A 21,859-nucleotide genomic window follows, 5' to 3' on the forward strand; every position below is an offset into this window, starting at 1 on the left:
GAGGAACCCTTGTCCTTCTCACAGAACTGACTCTGACACGTCGCTGCTACGTTTAGGCAATTTGTGCTCTGTAATTTAGACAGAGCTTCCAGTGGAGCTGTCCAGTCCTATATTTGTGTTCCATTAAGCGGCCGACACAATGAATACATTCGAGAAGGCCACAGATCTTTTTAACAAAAGGGATGATGGGAAGTGGAGTCCACAGCTAAAAAGATAGGCCGGAACAAAAGTCATCACTAAAAGCTGGCATCCCCTGATCTGGTACTGAAAATGAAAAGGCACTGCGTTCCTTTTTAGATGCCAGAATAACACCAGATCCATTATTTGTTCACCAGGAAAAAAACCTCACCTCCTTTTTTCAGAAACATAAAACAGAATTCATGTTCGAATCACCCTTCTAAACCGAACTGAGTGCAGATCTCCATCTGCGGCTCTTGGAACAGTTCTTCGCTTCTCAAACCATCTGCTTCACTGTGCATTGGGGTAAGATGCACTGCAGGAAAACTGCATTAATCGTGTTGATAGCTTTCCATTGGATCCTCTCACCATCTCTCCAGTCATTGACACCTGGGGCTAGCACAAATCCCCATTCATCTACAGCACTCGATAGCAACTCCATGTCATTGTCTATATTTTTAATTAACCAGTTTGTTTCGTTGGTATACAAACATGAGGTCAACATAACACTTCAAAGTTCTATAGTGTGCACACTACATCCATTGGAATTCCATACAGTCTCCAAATGGCACAAAGCCTCAAAGATTTGGAAAGCTTCTTTAACACGGAGCTACAGGTGTGCCTAGCTTACGCAGAGCTTGACGCATTAATGCATTTGTAGCATAGTTTTGCATTATTGGGCAAAAGAAAAAAATAACACTTCAGGTGGGAGCTATGTAGCATTTATGAAGACTTTGTATGCATTCAAATGAATGACAAAGGGGATCATGGCACTTCATCAGCAAACATAAAAATGAATCCAAGTCCGTAAGTGCAAGCATAAAGTGTTTTTTGCAAGATGCTTCAAGTTTATGGCCCTAGATCCATAATGCTTTATATGAACGGTCATAAACCCCAATAGTATCAATGGCTTAATTCTTTATGACATCACAAGCACAGGCTCTTACCTAGTCACTGAAAAATGCTACTAGTAAAAACAATAATAAAGACTTCAATCCAGTCATTGCAATTGCTTTACTTAAACTTTGCACAAATTCTTGTCATGAGTTTCTCCAACATTTCTAGTAAACAAACTGTCATAACTCCACCCTGAATGCTTGTCTTGTTGAAAATATAAACTGAAATACTTATTCAATAGTAACAGTGAAGCTTTTAAAAGTTTATTCCACCACTTGTGTACATACTGTCCATCAGATAAATTGGACCCAACTGCAAAGCACATCTTTAATGTACCAACAGTATCGTGTAGGTCACATACAGGTAATGGCTCATTCTGATAACTGGGAGTTTTTCTGGAGAAAAAAAAAAGTGAAAAAAGCATGGAACAGGGTCACCTCACCTCACCCCCCCCTCCCCCCCCCATACACGTTATACATTTGGCTTTGATAGCACCTGTAAATACCAATGCGCCAGCGATCAGTAGTCACTCCGATCAGCGAAACGAGTAGAGGAAGGACTGACCCTACACCAGGGGTGCACAACAAGCTAGATTTTAATTACTTAATGAAAATACTTAATTAGCTCAACCATATCCAAAATTCACATTTGCATCAGGACCAGCTACAGCCGCAAGTGTATCCTAAAGACTTTGCTGCTCTCAAGTACAGGAGTGAACCAGAGCATTTTATAGAGCTGTCAGAAAACAAAATCTAAGGTAATGGGTCGGAACAAAATGCAGCACGCAGACCAGTCCTTCAGGACCACAGTTGTGCATCCCAGCCCTACGCTTCAGGGGAAAACCGATCCCACTGCTTCAACGGCAACGCCAGACTGCACTTTTCACGACGCAGTAGAGCTGCTGAGCAGCGCAGTCAATGCATCATTTGGTGTGCGCCTTTCGCAGTCAGAGTGCATGCACCAGACTGCCCAGAAACGACACACTTGAACAGAGAGACGAGGAGATTCTGACCGAAACCCTCTCTCCCTGGGAAATGACAAAGGTTATTACACAATGCCCAGCCAACGGCCATTAGCATGGGCAGTATCGAGCTGCGTTATTACGCTGTAAACCAGAGGTTCAGCGGACAGCAACCAGACAGACAAGAACTATTCAGTCGATCAGTCGCAAGACCTCCTTAGCAAAGGGGTTTGATGGATTTCCAAAGATGACCCTCTCGGCCTTAAGACGGCGAGCGATTCATACGCGAAGAAGCATTAATGTACCCAGGAGCACCATCACAACTTACCTTGTGTGCAGCCACAGCATCAAACACTAATATGCTGCAACTTTTCCCCGCGACAAGAAGACTTGAACGTATTGCAATTTAAAACTGTACAATGATGCTCCCTTGAGAACGCCACACCCACAGACATGCTGCTTAGCGATTGGCCGCTGCGCAGTGGGTTGGCCCGGAACCTCCTGGCCCAGAGCGGCCACGCTTTCATCAACGACCCCCCAGTGACATCTGAATTCAGAGCATTAACCACTTTAGTAATCATTTTTATTACACAGTTTAAATCAACACACAAGCTCGACGAGCTTTCAGGTAATTAAATATACAGAAGTTTGTGTCTGTCTGGAACCCATATCCTTGTACCCTTAACCCAAAAGAGCAGGAGTCACTGGAGCGGTTAGCTTCTAATTCAACAAAAGCCAAATGCAACCTAATTACCAGAAGGTAGGGGAGTGGGGGGCAGGGAAGTGGGACGTACTTGTTAAATTAATACCTTGCTTCAATCACTGGTCAAAAATGTGTGGATTGTAACTGGGTGGCGGGGGAGTGGGCGGGGTCTTGGGTAATGACACTGCGAGAAGAAAAATCAAAATAAAAGTCCTTCAGAATTCAGAAATCACCAGCAGCACAGAGAAAGACAGTAGGTCCTACACGCGTCTCTCGTGTGTAAACCGGTTATGAGTTTAAAAAAAGAATTCCTTAAAGAGGTTTTATACAAAATTCTGCCCGTGCACCCTAATCTGACCACCAGATATGCATGACAGTGGGAAAGGGGGGGAAGGGGGGCACAGAACATAAAATTCCTTGAATACGGACTACTGAACCAAGTCTTAAAATGACGAGGAGTGATTTTTTAGGAGTCGGAAATGTGACAGCAGGGTAAACCCTAGAGGAGGGTGGATTCTGTGAGGGGGAGAGAAAGCAGGAAGTGGGGGTGGTGGTGGTGGTGGTTGGGGGGGGGGGGGGGGGGGGTCTATGCTTGCAGTTTGAAAATATGTACAACATGGCAGCCGGGCAGGGGCGGGAAACGAGTGTGGTGGGGGTGGGGCCTGGCTCAAAGAAAGCACTCCAATGGAAACCAACATTTTTTCTTTTTTTTTTTTTTATCCTCTCTTCTTTCAGAGTTCCCCTAAAGCCTTTAGACGTAGAGGCCGTTTCTCCATGCTTCTGCTCCTCCCACCCCGGACTACATGGCGTACTTTTGTGTCCATTCCCGAGCTATTTTGTTGTACCTGCAAAAGAGAGGAGGCAAAGAAACCCATTAGAACCCACAGTTACACATGAATAAAAAAGCGGGTGTGCAGGGACGAGGACTTCTAAAGAAGATACTCATTCATTTTTCACTCAGGCCTGAATGTTTCTGTAGACGTACGGGCCAGCTGTGACATGTTACCCAAGTACATTCAGTGTAACATGTGAAGACGTATTCACTTGCTGATCATAGCTACAGAGCTGGTGAGTGAGATATGGAAAATCATTCAGAAATATCCCTTTATTCCGCTTTAGAGCTAGAACTAGGCAACTCATTATAACCCTTTCCCACCGTAGAGAAGGAACCAGGCTGGCTCATTATACTCCTTTCTTACTGTAGAGCTGGAACCCGGCTGGCTCATTATAACCGTTTCCCACTGTAGAGCTAGAACCCGGCTGGCTCATTATACCCCTTTCCCACTGTAGAGCTAGAACCTGGCTGGCTCATTATACCCCTTTCCCACTGTAGAGAAGGAACCAGGCTGGCTCATTATACTCCTTTCCCACTGTAGAGCTGGAACCAGGATGGCTCATTATAGCCCTTTCCCACTGTAGAGCAGGAACCAGACTGGCTCATTATACCCCTTTCCCACTGTAGAGCTGGAACCAGGATGGCTCATTATAGCCCTTTCCCACTGTAGAGCAGGAACCAGGCTGGCTCATTATACCCCTTTCCCACTGTAGAGCTGGAACCAGGATGGCTCATTATAGCTCTTTCCGACTGTAGAGCTGGAAACAGGCTGGCTCATTATACCCCTTTCCCACTGTAGATCAGGATGACAGCTTTGGCTGAAATACAGAAGCAAGCTCACTGAACTCAGCCAGCACGAGCCCCAGCACGTGTGCCTGGTTCCAGCTCCACAGGGGGAAATGACACAAAGTTGGTGCGGAAGGGTGACAGAGTGGCCGATCTCGGATCCATCAGACGCACAGCACGCTACTCCGCAAAACTCACTTTTCCCTGTCTGTCTTGTAGATGCGGGCGATCTCAGGCACTAAGGGGTCGTCCGGGTTCGGGTCACATAGCAGCGAGCAGATGGACAGAAGAACTGGAGAGGAGTGGGGGAGAGAAAGAGAGGAAGAAATGGAGGGAGAGAGAGGAGAGAGAGAGGAGAGAGAGACAGAGAGAGAGACCGACCGGGTCAACACCCAGCCCCAACACATTGAGCTTTTTCCTGATGATCAGATTAGAGAACCCTGCACAGATCCTCTGATCGCAGTCACTCTGATTGGCCGATGCAGAGAGGCCTTGCATTAGCCCATCGCTGTGATGTACAGATCGGTTTATCTGAGGAGTGGCTGCTCTCAGCAGATGCCCATGAGCGAGGGGATTAACTCCAGTCACGCTTACATAAGGCCTTGTGAGCTGCCAGGCTGTGGTTTATCAATGCAGGCGACTTTCTAAATAGACGCCCAAAGACCCTAGACGGAAATGCTTTAATTAATGTCCAAGACTTCCAACTGCAAACACTACAGAAGTCCCCATTATCGCACTAGGTACTGTGCACTTGATGTGCTATGGCTATTAGTAGGTGCTTTAGCACGACTGAGCTGGCAACATTTGGTACGCTAATTTAAAATGAGGAGTGAGGGAGTCGAGCCAATCACAGCGCAGGGCCATGGACACCCACACAAACAGCTGTGTCGGCTGGCTTTGGGAGGCCCCTGGTGATGACGTCACTCACGGTTCAACAGTGGGGGGATGGGGATACCCCCATGAATGAATGTACAGACAATGACTGGAATCGGTTTGAGTCTCTATTAGCTGCTGAGACCAAGTATAGCTTTCATATTTATGCTGCAATTTCATTTACGTGGAACAATTCTCCGATGTGATCGGGACAGCGATTTGAGGGCAGGAAGCAGAGGTCTGCATCGGGATAGAAATGGGGCCAGAGACTGCCTGAGCCTGACGTCTTTACGGAACGACCCAAACCTGCCCGACAAGCCCCGACCACTCTTTAAGCCTGAACCTGACAGAGCCTGATCGCTGCAATAAGCCAGCAGCAGCACACAGCACCATATAGAAAATAACGCAGGAAAGCTGCTAGTGCGGGTGCTTGCGATCGTGAAGGGGGGGGTGTAAATAACACTTCCGCCAGTCGTGAACAGGGATGGCGCAAAGCAAAGCTCCTGGTTTTTGTAGTGAATGGTCATGCTCAACAGGCAAATTAAAACAGCCATATTTGAGCTGACATTTATTATTTTCAAACAAAATTTTCCCGCTTTCAAAGTGACAAAGTTTGTCGCTTGCACCTCTGCAACAAATGGCACAGGATCAACATGTTCTTCCAGTATGTTTGCAGAAAGTGTGTTTGTAAAATAGTGGAGTAGTTTTCATTTTAATGTTCGTAATAATCCGAACAGGCTAGTTAGCTAGCTTTAGTGCCGTTTTTATCTTCTGTCAAACGTTATGTCAATACATTTATCGCTCCTGTGCCGTCAAATACAGCAGTTTTAATTTGCTAGTTGAGAATAACAGCACATTAAAAAAACTAAACTTTGTTCACAACAGGCAAAAGTGTTGCTACACTACGATTTTAGACTTCCGGGTTGGCAGTGGGCCCGTACCCGACTGGACCCAACATCGCGGAGCTGAAAAGAGGCCAAATGCCCGGCCCGATCACAGCGTACCTTCGGGCCCGTCAGGTTCGGGTCCGGATGCACACCTCTAGCAGGAAGCATCAGATTAACATTATACACAGACCTGGAACAGGTAATAAACCTCAATTACTTCAGTGAACACCCAGCGGGCTAAACCAAAAAAGCAAAAAGAACAAAAAACAAACAACTCGATAAACACTCGATAAAGGCGCCTGTTAAGCAAACTGAGAATAATGTCAACACCACAACAACATAAGTAATAAAGTGGTACACTCCTGAAACATGTTAGCATATTAGCCGCAATGCGTTGGCTAAATACCTTTGGAGATGGTTAGTGCTGGCGACCACTGCGACCTCAGGATGTCCAGACAGATGCTGCCGTTGCTGTTGATGTTTGGGTGGTAGATTCTTGTAGTGAATGCAACCTTCAAACAGAAGATTGGGAGGGGGGGTTAAAAGGGTAAAAAGTGGAGGGGAAAGATAAATAATAAAAAAAACGATAAACAATTATTTTACTACAGACAAAGAGTGCACCGCAAAGCCATCATTAAAGCCATGACACCTGGATGTCCCTGTCCATGTTGTTACGTCCTAGGACATTATTATTATCATTGTTTTTTTGTGTTGACATCTGTGTGTGTGTGTGTGCGTGTGTGGGGTTTTGTGTGTGTGTGTGTGTGAGCCTGTGTGTTCCATTTGGAGTTGCTGCTTCCATCTCTTCCCCTCTAACTCTGTCAGGTGGATTCGTCCTTCCATTTTTCAAATATGACGTTGGTCGGGATCGTAAGACCAAGCAGTGAACACAAATAAAAGTGTCTCGTGATGGCCGGGGTCTCTCCTTCCTCCCGCCGCCAGACACCGGACTGTTGCCACTGTTGTGAATCACAGCGCTGACTGTACAGGACTGGTACTCTAACTTTAGATAAGGAAGCTCGTAGGGAGTGGGGTACCATTTCTTCAGCATGTGTAGTTTTTCTCCTGTCTTTAGTCAGAGAGGGAGCCAGGTTAGATACGTGTTGTTATTTTTGGGTTTTGGTTTCGTAGGTCATCTATTCCTTTGTTACTGGTAGTCGTGTTTTGTTTATTGTTTTGGCATTGCCCTCCCCTGAAGACATGAACTGCTTTCTTTTTCTGTTTATTAAATAAAAATATAGATTGTTTGATATGGCCTTGTTGGTCTGGTCAGTGCTGGGGACGGGAGGGAGGACTCACACCTATACCTCCTATGTTTGGGCCCTTAACCTAGACTGGAGACAGTAACAGTGTCATTATAGTTCTGTTCTTTAAAAAAAGAAAAGCAAAAAGTACACGTGCGTCTAGACTATAAAAAGCGACTCAGGAACACAGTCAAATTTCCAACAGAATTCCGACATTCAAGCAAATCTACTCCTCGCCCCTTTCCTCTTCCTGTGAGCAGTGAGGCTCCGAATCCACACGCTCCAGGATTCTAGAACATTCCTCACAGTGCCGGACAGGCAAGGCGTGAGGCGGCTCACCTTTGGGGGCTTGAAGGGGTAGTCTGTGGGGAAGTGAATGGTCAAGAAGAACACGCCGCCCTGGTAGGGACTGTCATTCTGTCAAAAAAATGGAAACAAAAAATATATAATTAATAAATGACGAGATTTCTACGCTATAGTACTACTTAGTACGCCAATTTCATCTTTACACCTTTATAGAGCGCATACGTGACAGGACCGGACACGTTTGGGCTGGTCCAAATATTTACTGCCAAAACTCGGTCTCAAGCCAGGAATTTTATAGTTTAATAATTCATGTTTAAGCAACATTTATGAACACGCCTTTTCTTAAACATCAATTTGAATTTAGTGGCTTCTTAATTGAATGAGATGACTCGATATATTTTATGTCCTGCAGTGGATGAAATCGAGCAAGAAGCTCTCGTACTGGGAGAGCTAATTACTGTTTAATATCTGAAAGGAAAGGTGAAACACCCAGGCAGTTTAGAGATATTTACACTCAGGCCTTAACTTGAGAAGGAAAAAAAAAATCCAAATCCAATTCTTCATTCCAGTTGAAAATGTTCACCAAAAACATTCAAGACAGGACTGAATCATTACTCACGAAGACGCAAGGCAATCTCTTAAGCCGAAAGCTTGGTTTCATTTGTTAGGCAGCAAATATTAGCTAGCTCAAACGTTTTGTGTTGTTTTTGTGGAACAGATATGCTCTTTAACAAGGATGTTTTCCTAATGTTCCTAGCCTGATAGCTAGCCAGCAGGCGAGGGGTAGAATGCTTTATGATGGTTACCATGCAACCGCATCCATGAGACTGCTTTTCCCGCCAGCAGCAGCTCGTCAGGAAGTGACAGATAACCCCCCTCCCGCACTCCCCACGACCATCATCATGCTTTCTCTCTGCTTTGTGACGTTAATGTCACATAACAGTAGCTTCAATGAATAAGGCAGTACCCCATGTGTGATTCTTATATTTGGGTCAGGTCAGACAACAAAGCACAGAATGCTTGCTGGGCTCAGGTCAGGTCTGGCAATATCAGGCTCGGTTCAGGTTCAGCAACAAATATTTGGGCCAAGCTGTATTCTAATTAAACCAGAGTAAGGTTACTATGCCATCACAGTGAACTTTCCCTGACATGGGACTCAGTAGTTCAATGCAGCTGAATACCCATTAGGGCAGTTTAGTTCTTGTTTGAATCCGCTCTAGGGAATAACTGTACTTCCAAACCTGCATCTTTGAATTTTCTTGGATAAGAGCAGCTGCTCAATGCCAGTCAAGTACTAAAGTAAATGTCACTGAGGTTACTATGACATCACAATGATACATTATGACATCAGCATATAACATCAGTTACTGATAAGCAATACCAATTCAACTTCATCCCCTTAGGGGGATATTAAATAAGCCTACATAGCACATAGACAGACATCAAGCATACACATGAAGATATGTTCAACAGAAAAAGGCAAGTTTGCCAAAGTGCGCATATATAAATGTATTCAACCGTTAGTTCTGACTGTGCATTGTGATTGGCTGATGCATATTCCACGATTGCTGATAAACAGCAAGACATCGCTCGAACCTTATCACTGGCCCAGAATCAATCCACAATGCATACGTTAAACTGATATGTCACCTGAACTGAAAAAAAGTTACTTTGTAGGCTAGCCACATTTCAGCTTCGACAAAGCTTCGATAACATCTTGTTCTCCAAAATCTTTTTCACCCACAAAAAATACAAGAATATCTGGACATTATGTTACTGAGCCTGCTGTTTCTATGCCTGTTGTTTATGAGCCATCAATGGAAACCAGGAAGAGAAACAGCAACATCGTAATCGTAAATATTAAGAAATACTAAGAAACACTTCCTCTATTACTAAGAAACACTTCCTCTATTACCTATCAATTAAAGTGACTATCTAGTAGTTATCAAAGTTTTAGGCTGGATATAGCCCAATTAATTGCGTACCTTTTAGGAGTTTAATACTATCAATTTAATCCTTTCTAGTAAACATCTCTCTTAGAAAGTATCATCTGATGTCATAAGAAGTACACATTAAACTCAGGCTATAGCAAAGTCAAATCTTTGATAAGATAGCCACTTGAATTGATAGGTAATAAAAGAGAAGTTAAACATCTAGTAGGGGACTACAAAAAGGAAGTGTTGCCGGGAACAGTAATTCCGAAAGGACAATATAAGAAACAAAAAAAAAAGAATATTAGGATTTATTCTCCATGTAGACTGGACAGGACCAGTTCTGACAGCGATGTTGAAAAGGCTGAAAATGTGGCTCTGTGTCTTGAGACATTGTAGTCGGTGCCCCAGGGGTAGTCTGAGCGTAGGACACGGGTGTTACAACACAGGATGACACTGGCCCAATTACCTGTTGCAATGCGTTACAAAAATCCAGAAGAGGAAAAGCTGGAAAAAAAAAAAAAAGAACTTACCGGTCCCATTATTGTGGCTTGCCAGTGAAACACTGTGAGGAAGAGAGAGACAGAGAGAGAGATCGTGATTAACACAGGAGCTCACATGGAGGGAAAGAGGGTTTAACAGTAATAGGGGCATGATTACCAAGGCTCCCAAACTAAAGCCAATCAGAATTTAAGAATTAAGGTCTGCCCTGCTTTGATCTTCCATACCAGATTCAATCGGACTGGGGCTGGCTAAAAAACCATATATATATATATATATATATATATATATATATATACGTATATATATTTTTACACGCAATAACAATCGTCGCCACCATGCGCTCCACCAGCTTTCTTTAAATTTGTTTCACAAGTTCAGACACAAATTTTAGTACACTGACCAACACATTGATAGACGCATTTAATAGCGATGCAAGACAAACACGTAACCTGCGGCTTATTACAAGGCTCTACGCTAACAATTTTTCAAATAAGCACGTGGTCTTCAGTTGAAAGATTTTGGAGCACACTAATGCATCCCAATTAGCAGATCCCGGTTAGCTTTAGCACACATCAATTTTCAGAGCAAGAGCTCCTAAAATAGGAGCACTATAGAGCTCGGTTATTATATTCTCCAAAATCTCCTGACAGAAACCACTGACGCACTCAACACCTCTTTCCTTGGGCAGGGGGTTAGCTTTCCAATCCAAAGACGTCAAATCTTTTGTTCTAGCTCAGCATTACAACGCCCAATTCAACTTATTTTAATTAAAGACTGCACCCACATTCAACATTCTCAGATTGAACTGGACACCCTCGTGCAAGAATTTCAGGTAAGTCAATTGCTTCCAGAACCCCCAATTTCTGAAGCGGAGTGTAGTGAACCAACCAATGGGGAACAGGCATGGCGTCACATCACCTCTGCGTGAGGCACATCTGCCGAGCACATCTGGAAGACCTTTGACCTTTGCTAGCACGTGTAATGCTAACACATTAAACCTAGCCTCGCTGTAAGCGTGTGCTTTGGCCAGTTCCCACGAGCGGAAAGTGCCAGCCCAAGTTCTAGAACACCGCGATAAACAAACGCCGGGCTTTCTGCGGCTGCAGACAGACACGAGGAGGAGACCTCACACAGAAAAAGGTCTGCACAAGGAGACGGGTCTGCAAATATTTTATCACCGTTCCAGGCTGGCGGAAAGGCAAAAAAAAAAACGGACTGAAGAAAAAGAAGAAAGAGAAAGAAGAAAAGACACAGCCGCTAAGGACGAGAGGGCTGGTGGGCCACAGCACTCCGTCAGCAGAGGCATCTGAACCCAGCGCGGCTGTAATTAACCCAGCTGTGCACTGGCGGGGCGTCGGCCGATTACAGCGCTCTTCAAGGGCCTGGGCGTGCATTTTAAATCCGCACGCGACCCGGCGTTCCTGTCATCGCCGGTGGCCAGCAGAGAGGGAGGAGCGTCCGCGAACGCGATTCCGACACGGGCTGGAACGCCGAGGTACGACGAGAGCGCTCTACAGCAGTACGTACGGAAAGCACGGGCAGCCAGCGGAGACTCATGGGTCATCTCGGGGAAAAGTAATAATAATAATTTAAAAATCTATACTTAGTAGATGGTTCTCCCTCAAGAAATGATTGATTATTTGCTGGATGCTCAAGCCCTTACTTCATAAATCTCACAGCATGGGGGACAGGGCAAGCGCATATGTCCCAGCCCTCGGCCCTCTTCAGTGCGCAAACCCTGTTTAAAACAGTCCAGTAATTTATTGGTTTTCACTCATCGCTCAAGAAGTTTTTATAGCCCGTGAGCAGAATGAGTACAATGGTCAAATCTCAACGAAAAGTTAAAACACCATTCTGCTGAGTTTCACCATCAGCCTCCGCCCAGCAGCTGTATCATCTGCATCGATAAGACGCCAAAACGGAGCTTAATGGAGCGATTAAATCATTATTTTATTTTTTAATCTGGGTCCTTTTCCGAACGAGGAAACGGGGACACGTCGCCATCACACTCTGTCCGCGCGGCCTCGAGCTCCTCTTACATAAAACGCAGAACAGGAGCAATCACGCTGACGGCAGAAATGATTTTTCACATCAGTGAGAAACGGCATGACTCCTCCCTCCCATTTCCAGCCATAGACCACTGGCGTTAAATCAAGGTGGAATCACACATCTTTTGAATAATTCTGGCGCAGATGTAAAAATTCATTCCAAACTGTGCAGAAATGGAAAGAAGTAATCTTTTAAATCAAATTCAGGAGAGAGGGGGGACATTTTTTTAAATAAGCTGTGGTTAAGATTCAAGTGCTGCTGCCATTTCATTTCACACGTTTATTGTCCGAAATTAACACCTGCCAAGCTCCAAATGGGGGTAAACATCATCATTGGCAAATGAATAATTTGAGGTCACCCACCAGGTTGGTCGGTAATGTTTTCTGAAACAGTAACTTAATATCTGGCTTAACTGCCACGCTTTTGGGGCTAAGACGATGCGGGAATGATGATATGACCCTCATGGTCAACCGTACCCACTCACAGATCTAACAGGCCTGCGATTGGCTCTCTGGCGTTGTGCCGTCTCTCTTGAATTTTTCGTCAGTTCAACTTGCGTCTGTCTTGTGAAGAACGTTAATTTTTAGCATCTTGTCTCAGACATGATGACACAATGAAGCAGCTAGGCCTCCAAAAAGAAGAAAAAAAATATTTTTATTTAAAAACTCGGGTTGTTAAGTCTGGTTTACCTGCTGCTGGCAGATGAGCCAAAAAGTTCATTTAGTTCATTCCGAGAAATAAAGGTTTTAGTGAATGTTGACAATTCTGTCAAGTTTTTCAGAAACCCCTCACGTTGTTCACAACAATGCCTTAGGTTTTAGAATGTTCTTTTAGGGGGCACCTTAGGTCTAAACGGGATAAGGACTTCCAGGAGTCCCGGAAAACCCCGTGTTCGGAAAACCCTTGCCTGCAGATGGTCAGCCATTTCGCTACCCACTCGCATCCTCTCCAGTGCCCAGGCACCCAGCACTACACCCAGGACCCAGCCAGGCCTTGCATGCTCAGACTTCTGCCAAACGCACGAGAGAACAATCTCTACAGATCTGCTGGCTTTTGAGCCTAAATCCTGGTCTTAACCCCCGTGTCTTATTTCAGATGGTAAATAAACCTCTCAATCAGGCCCAATACACACATACAGATACACACACATAACACAATTTTAAAAATCACACAAAAAAAAATTTTTTAATCCTGAAGGAGGACGCCCCTTGCGACAGGACGGCGCACACGTGACAGTCAAACTTACTGTCGTCCCCAACTGGACCAGCGGAGCACTGAGCCGGAGGGTCACGGGCCAGATCATTCAGCTCCTGGAAGGGGGGGGGGGGGGGAGGGGAGAGAGAGAGAAACACAAAGACAAAGAGTGAGTGTCATTTCCCGTCAAACAATCACCTCTACATGTCTGCTCATTTTACAAGAAGTGGGGCAACACATGCAACCGCAAGACCACACTAACAAGTAACAAGAGACAAGAAACAGCCCTCTCACCTTTCCTCAGATCAACACCAACTTCTACAAACACTTTAGGAGGGAGACCCAAGAGTTCATCCCTTCACTGGAAGTGATTCATAACGAGCTGAAATGTCTTCGCACAGCCGAGGGAAGCACTTTATGGAGACATATCTACGTATTTTGTGAAGAGTGAACTATTAAAAGGTCCGAGTAATATCATATTATAAAATGCAATTGTTACAAATGATGGGATATAACATGCTTTTGTGGTGGATCTTAGACTACAGCAGGACCACAGTTTAGAGGCATGTCCTAAAGATCACACCATGTGACTGACGCTCTGATTGGTTCATCTCATAAAGAGGCTTGCAGCAACCGCCTTCATTTTTCATCCACATGCACTACAATGATTACAGAAAAAAACAGAAAACCCAATTCTGGAATATGTGCTTCCATTTTTAAGAAACGTTCCTTCTGAAAATTCATTGAAATAACTTAAGGAATAGTGAAAGAAATTAGTATTTCTTTTATTTTTTTGCAGATGGAGCAAAAAAGATAAAAATTAAAACATTTAAAAAGACCACAAAGAGAGTGAAGAGGAAACCTCTATGGTGCCATGGGAGGTAACCGACGACTGAGTGACAGCTGCTCATGCTCTCCCCCTTAGCTTCCATTTCAGCTACGCGTTCGCGGCACCACACAGACACAGCCAGCTGCCGTTCAGAAACACTACGGCTCAAAAACCCTCCAAGAAAAACATGTTCTGCCTTTTTCCACCCAAATCTTTCCTACACACCGGCCAACATGGGAAAGTTGCCACACGGTCGCAACCAGCTGCTGTTCCAAAATGACAGGGGTCTCGTGAAGAGCCTTGTCCTCCCATACGGAGAGGAGGGCAACTGTGTCCTGGACTGCTGGCTACTGCCTGCACTTACAGGGCCAGCCCTATGCTTGTGACCACCATCTTTAGCCACTGAGCTTCTCAGGAGCATCTTAATCATATCTGTCCACTACTGCAGGTTGAAAAAAAAAAGTGAAAACCAGCAGACCTCTCAGTGGGGTTGCCCCCCCCTTCTCTGTCCTTATTGCCACTCTTAAAGGTGTAGCACAATTGTACTGTAGTATAAGTATCAGGGAAACAGCCTCGTAACTAGGAAACTGCAGGTTAAATTCCAAAGCGAGACATTGCCATTGAACCCATGAGGAAGGTACTTAACCCGAATTACTTCAATAAATATCCTCCCGTAAAATTTATTACATGCATTTAAAAATGTGAGTCAGTCACTCACTTTTCAACAGCGATAACATTGGTTGGAAAAGTATTCAGGAATACGGATGGGAATTGATAAGATTTTATTGATACCGATTCCATTACCGATGTCGGATACATTTTCTGGGTGTTAAAAGAGTAGGCCTACATACAAGTTTTCAGCGTCAACTTACTTTATTTTCCAGCCTGAAATGCGATCATATTAGTAAATGGCTACACGTCATGTAACGTGCAAGTAGTTGACTATCTCCCTGGATATGGATTACATGTTTTTAACAGAAAATAAAATAATGAATGCAATTTTATCCACAAAAATAGCTATACAAAAAGGCAAAATAAATGTTGCGGTCACAACAGCTGTTTTAGAATGTCAGTACGTCACCCGGATCATTTTTGCAGCCCGGATCAAATTTGTTGTGACAGCTGCCGTCCAAAACAAACACCTGAGAGAGGCAGCGTGCTGCCTGCGTGCGTGCCTCCCCCAAGGCCTTACGTCATTGTTTTGCAAAGCGCAGCTGTCGTGAAAACATGCTGGCATCGATAAGCGGAATCGATAATCTCGGAGGCATACGATTCCAATGAATAGGACAACTTGGAACCGGTTCTCAACGGGAACCAGTTCTCGCTTCCCATCCCTATTCAGGAATATATATTTTTTATTATTAGGTCAAACTCAGACATTTGTGAGACACTGCATTCTAATACACAAAAACCCAACTACAAGCAAATCAGATACAGGAATTACATGGATGTTGTAGTGACGGAAATCAATAGGACAGAGTCTTTCCCATTCAAATGTTGTTTAAATACCCTGCACGTAATAATGAAGCAAAGAACAAAGTCAAATATTCATAGAATGCACAATCTCCAATACCACATAATCGCTTACTTCCCACCTGTCTGTTTATCATCATCATCATAAATAAGTGAATGCCATTGAGTTTGAGACCTGCGTGTTATCTAGCATGGCACACACAATATCACAAGCACTCTGCCAACTAAAAATCAAGCAAAGTCAAGCCTCCGAAGTTCTAAGCAAATACCCTCACAGGAACACCAGACGCACAACAACAAAATGAAGAAAGACTTGTGTAAATTCATTTACTAAATTAAAATCAAGCGATTTAAAACTTCAAGCAATCAGTTGCGCAAATTATACCCAGCTACGAAAGTTGGATAGCTAACAAGCTAGCTATAAATAAACAGTTAAATATGGAATCGATAATAATGGAGCGCTCTTTTTTTTTTTTTTTTTTTTGAACAATACATTGAATAAAAGTGGTGAATGTCACGGACACAATTCAAACAAAAATTGAGACCGACTACATTTTTGACACATTGGGGGTTCGGTTTTGGCTGCGCTGCGTGTCTGCCGTGTGGGCGATATTCATTTGCAAGGTGCTCAGTTTTATAGGTTATGTGGATTCTGAAGTGACGACTTTCAAACCTACACTGTGTCAAACAGGCTCTTACAATCTTCAGGGATTCATGAGATATTTACTTCTAAACGTATCCTTCAATAAAACCTTGAGCTTTGTCAGCACAACAATATTTGGCGTGATGTTAATCTACATTTTCATAAATCTTGGATAAAAGATGATGCACTTTCAAAGACACACTGCTGCAATACAAATGCCCCATCTGGTTTCACATGGGTCAGGGGGGAGTTTTATTTAAAAGGAACCACGCTCTGTATGCAGGTTCCTAATAGGCTCCAAGTAGCACATTATTTTTAGCTTGGACAGTGTTCATAGACTTTCTTTGATGGAAATCGCATTAGGTAAGTTACGACACCAAACAGAACTTGCTGCTGTCACAATGTGGGCACCGCAAGTCAAAAGCAGTGAATTTGGCACTATTAAGCATTAAAGATGTCTTTATATGCTTAACATTTTTTTACACTGTAGGAGACAAATGCAGCACTTTTATTTTATTTATTTTTTTAAATCGCAAAATTATTCAGGTATTTCCTAATGACATCACACAACTGAGGAGTAATTCATGGCAATAAGACAGAGTGCATCAGCAAGGAAAACTTTCAAATCAGCCAGGGTGGATTTTCCTTGAAGAACAACATATGCAAAGCATACTTGTGCGTCCCATCTGTGGATCTGTGTGTGATCGCACACATGACGGGGGTTGCTGCGATCAGTTCTTTTATTTGATTCTACGCAAAGCAGGGGCCTGCAACACACACTTTTGTCGCAGGTAATGGAACTGCCCCATTGTTTATTACACGCTTGTTCAGAAATGGATACAAGCAAGGATCATCTACTTTCTTTCCAGTGGTATATTCGCACTTAAGCATCTGTTAAATTTTGAATGACACCCAGCAGCTGCTGAAGGCTGTCTTTTCCCCTGCAGTAGAGGATTAGTGTTAATTTCAGACTGTCAGTTTTTTTTATTTTTTTTATTTTGGCCCTCTTGTTATCTGCTTTGCGTGATTCATTGTTAAATCGCAAGTTCTGAATAAATAATTAAATCTACCTGTGTGCAGTGCACCAGGCTGATACTGTTTTACCTGTTTGCTCAAAGACAAGCTTTTCATAATGTGTACACGTGATTTTCCATTCATGTTCATTTTCCTTCCTTTCATTCTTGGTATTGGGTCAACTAAATATTATTTTCTTTACAAATGTCACAATTAGCAAATAAAGTGTACAATTAAATTACTTGACTGTGCCATCTGAGCACCTACAGGGAACCCTGAAGGTTAAGAATTGAAACTAGTTTAAATCCCTACAAGTCATGTGATAAAACAAACTGGTAGCCCTATGTATGACACACAAATATTATGTCATTTGACTTGCTGTTGACAAGGAGTTGAAAATAATATTTTTGACAAGAGGTGAGCTTTTACTGCTAAATGGTTAAATTCAAAGAGAGTGCTCTGGCTGCTGGCTACAGTAGCTAGCGACCAAACTCGCAAATCTGCGAATTCCCTGATCACATGATTATGTAAAGTCAGTTAAATTGGTTTTCAATGTGTAAGTGCAATTCCCATGGTTCACTGAAATCAGGAGGGCCCAGCACGTAGTGCAATACATGTGTAAAGAAGCTAAATTTAAGTACGTTAAAGAGAAGCTCAGGAACAAAATCATGATCGGTGGTCCCTGCACATAATGTTAATGCAGGGCTAAGGCGTGAAGGCATGTAACCATGAAAAACAAAATGCAATTTTGTAATTAATATTACAAAGCCTAGCTCTGGACAGGGAAGAGATGGGAGAACTGAAATGACTGCGGTACGCGTCCGCTACATGAAACGGCTGTACCTGGCAGCAGGACTGACCTCTTGCCAACTTCCTGGTTGCTCATTGCCCAGTGAACAGAACTGAGTAAACCAGTCCCACCTCACTACTAACTGCACTCCAATTACGCTCAAAATTATACGCGAGCAACTCCAAGCTCTCAGTAACACGTGCCCAATATTTTACTGTGGAATCCAGTACCAATCCTATGGCTAGATATTACATTTAACATTTTCCATCACACGATCAGACAAATATTATTGTTTTCAAACCAAATGCGTCAAAAACCTGAGCTATTTTACTTGCAGCAGCCAGTGTAATCCAGTTATGATGAGTACAGGATAAAGAAACGGTTTATTCCTGTAGAACAGGAAACCATTATTTTACATTTTATTTTATTTTAAAGACTGCTGCAAAGTACAAGACAGATGGTCATTTAAGCATATTAATTATCATGTAATAGTGTGTTCTTTATTTTAAATCACAAGTTTGCAAAACCCTCAAACAAACCTTATATCATATAAAATCTTTAATTTAATGAACATGTGGAATATAGAGGTTGGAATCCAAAAAAACTGTTGAAGAAACATTTTTAGCCAATAGACCACTGTAATTCAGGTCCAAAACCAAATCCATGTCTCTGATGATGATTGTGATATAACCATACAAACTCGGCAATGGTAGGAAACATATTGGCCGAAATGTGCAGGCTTGTTTATTAGTGTGGGTAAGCAAGTGGAAAATAATGGGATTATACCGGGCAACTGGACACTGGCAATTTGATTCAATGTGTTAAACACAATGGTGTAATCAAGCATAAGTTTACATTCCAGTTCAAAATTATGTAACGTTCCGCATTACAATATTATTCGATGACCCAGGACTATTGTCCAATTCCTTACCAGTTCTATCGTTAGACTACTGCAGTGACTAGACGACTCCAACTGCCACCAGCTAACGTGAGCTGACTAATTTCGTACCTTAGCTAAATAGTCTACCTAGCCTACCAACTACATTCCTACATTTGCTGAACATCAACACCGCAGTTAACATGTTGACGTCCGCCAACTGCAATGCAATTAGCTAACACAGTAGATATAAACTAGCCAACTGAAGTTAGTCAACAACATCTTAACTTATGGTTAAATAGCCAGCTACACATTCTTAAAACCCATATGACACATGTACCCATAAAATGATATGTAGCAAACGTGTTTAGAAGGTAGCTAGCTATAATCTATAATAAGACTATTATTATATAATTACATACATATTTGACGTTAATAAAACGGCGAACATACAGTTTATTAATGTTAAGGTAACGTTAGCCAACATGAGGATAATGTTGGCTAGCAGCAAGCACATTCCGGTTATAATACACTGGGCAATTGAGAGGCTACCTGACCACATCGAAATAACGTGAATTGCTTAACCTAACACAAACAGCGCCGCATTTGCCCCACATATTTAACTGGCTCACTTAGCTGGGCCCACTTGGCCGACCAAGTAACACTCGCTTAAGTCTGTATTACATTGAAAAGCCATGGTGTGTTTAACGTTAGCACTTGCTAAGCAGGAAGAGTACCTTAAAAACAGCATTATGTTAGCTCACAGTCTATGCATTACAGTCAGCTATCATGAATCTAAAAATAACTTGCAAAGATAGGGCAGAATGTGTAACTTATACCAACAGTCTGTCAAGTTGTCTTGAATACATCTGCCAACATGTGCTTCAGTGTTGCGAGGCTAGCGGTTAGCTAGAAAAGACTGTTTTTCTGCTCAACGGCGATAGCTATGCTAGCTGCTAGGTAGTTTGCTTCCATTGCTATCCAGCTGCTAAGCCATCGTCATAGGCAATCATGAAAGGCAAAAAGGTCAGTATTAACGCTTGTATTAACCGGGCTTTCGTTGAAATATGGTTAACGATAGATTTCAGCAATTTATCACTACCACCGAGCAGTAACGGTTACCCGCAGTGTCTACCTGGGGGGCCTGGTGCATTTCTATCTAACTAGTTGCCGTTGAAGGTGCCAAAAAGAAAGGGGCCCCGACTATGCAGCTAGCTGGATATTTCAGGCATCGAGCACGGCGCGTTCCTTCCCTGTCATCAGCCAGCAAGCTTGGCTTCGCCAGTTAAAAGATACCCCAATCTGAACTTCCATTTTAAACAATAACTAAACTGCTAGTTAGCGCAGTCAACACGCGGATGGAAACACGGTTAAGGTTTATTAGCTAGCTGCATTAACGTGTACGAAGGCCCGCCGCCGCTTGCGGCTTACCACTTCCTTACCTTGTGAATTCTTTTCAGAGCCATTGTTGTGCTTGTGCCGCTGTCACCGAAACGTGGGTTTTATACTGTTAAAATGACGGTGCCTTTCTCCCTCCACTGACTTCTTCCCTGAGTACAAATTGCGAATCAGTCTATAAGCGTAAGTATCCACTATCTAGCAGGGAACCGGGTATATAATTTTTAGCCGATACTAACTAGCTAGAGTAGAACCTGGGTTCTTCCTCTTGCCGCTGCGGTTACCGCATCACTCACAAGAACAACCCTGTTTGCAACCCTTCCGCCTCTGAACACATCCGCCAACGCATTCACACGAGTGTCCTCAGCCAGCGTTTTACTGCGCGCGATGAGCTGTAGTGCTTTCACAGCAGAAGAGTACAGTTGACGTCATGATGGCTCTCCGTAGAGCGAGAGCTGCGCCAATTCGAGGGTTGTACTTCGAGCCAAAATGTCTGACTCAGTCTCGAGTTTCATTACACCCCGAAGTGAGCGTTACAAATAGATCCCGTCCATTAAAAGGCTTATCAGAACAATACGTTAACTAAAATTCTGCTGAATTAATCCAGTTTTTGTGCGATGGGTGTAACAAAACCAAAATACTTGTTTGTCTTAATCGAGTTTGGATGACATAAACTGTCCACCGGGAGAGAGGAAGTTCGAAACAGAAACGAAGCGGAGGGATACAGAACACAGTCGCTTGACTCGGTATTATCGCGAGAGTCGTGTTTGCGGATAGGGAAACGGTTTAGACTTGAAGCGGTAAAGCGAAAGGGTAACGTTTCCGCAGAAATCACAGGTGTACGAATTAACATTTGATAATGTATGAACATGTTTTGCGGAACTGTAATGCTAATGAATAGCAGTATATTTAGTAAACGCTCTTGAAAGGTCAGCCTACTGAAAGCTTTATTGTCTGTGATTGAGGGTAGTAATTTAACGTTGCATTGTTAGATAAGCTAGTACTTGGAATGGGACCTCACTGGTTCGTGATATACGTGTGGACACATGTTATGGCAAGCCGTTTTAGCTTTAATTCATTTCTAGAGGATATTGCAAATACAATTCTAACTAGTTAGAATGCAAATTCTTGATATCAGAAATTAAATTGTAACTCGTTATAATTCAAGCGTTTTCCCCATTCATTTTAATGGGACCTTTCATTTTTGATATCAAGAATTGAATTTTAACTAGTTAAAATAGGAATTCTTGATATCAATAATTGTATTTTAACTAGTTAAATTTGGGCATTCTAATTAAAACTAGTTCAAATTCTATTATTGATATCAAAAATTCCAATTTTAACTAGTTAAAATTGAATTCCTGATATCAAGAATTCCAATTTTAACTAGTTAAAATTTAATTCATGATATCAGAAATAGGTATTTTAACTAGTTGGAATTATATTGTTGATATGAGTAATTGATTTTCTGATATCAGAAATTGGCAT

General features: G+C 42.9%; 1 protein-coding gene across 1 annotated transcript; it reads right to left on the bottom strand.

The window, feature by feature from the left end:
* Positions 1–883: 883 nt before the first annotated feature.
* Positions 884–20,807, bottom strand: LOC118236028 (ubiquitin-conjugating enzyme E2 D2). The gene is made up of 7 exons (XM_035434026.1): positions 20,416–20,807; positions 13,400–13,463; positions 10,134–10,165; positions 7,703–7,780; positions 6,526–6,631; positions 4,558–4,651; positions 884–3,583 (listed from the first exon to the last, which is right to left on the bottom strand). The coding sequence occupies exons 1-7, from the start codon at positions 20,437–20,439 to the stop codon at positions 3,538–3,540; spliced, it is 444 nt and encodes a 147-aa protein (XP_035289917.1). The 5' UTR covers positions 20,440–20,807; the 3' UTR covers positions 884–3,537.
* Positions 20,808–21,859: the final 1,052 nt, after the last annotated feature.

This window comes from Anguilla anguilla, chromosome 9 (assembly GCF_013347855.1).
Source record: "Anguilla anguilla isolate fAngAng1 chromosome 9, fAngAng1.pri, whole genome shotgun sequence".
In the NCBI taxonomy this organism is placed as follows: domain Eukaryota; kingdom Metazoa; phylum Chordata; class Actinopteri; order Anguilliformes; family Anguillidae; genus Anguilla; species Anguilla anguilla.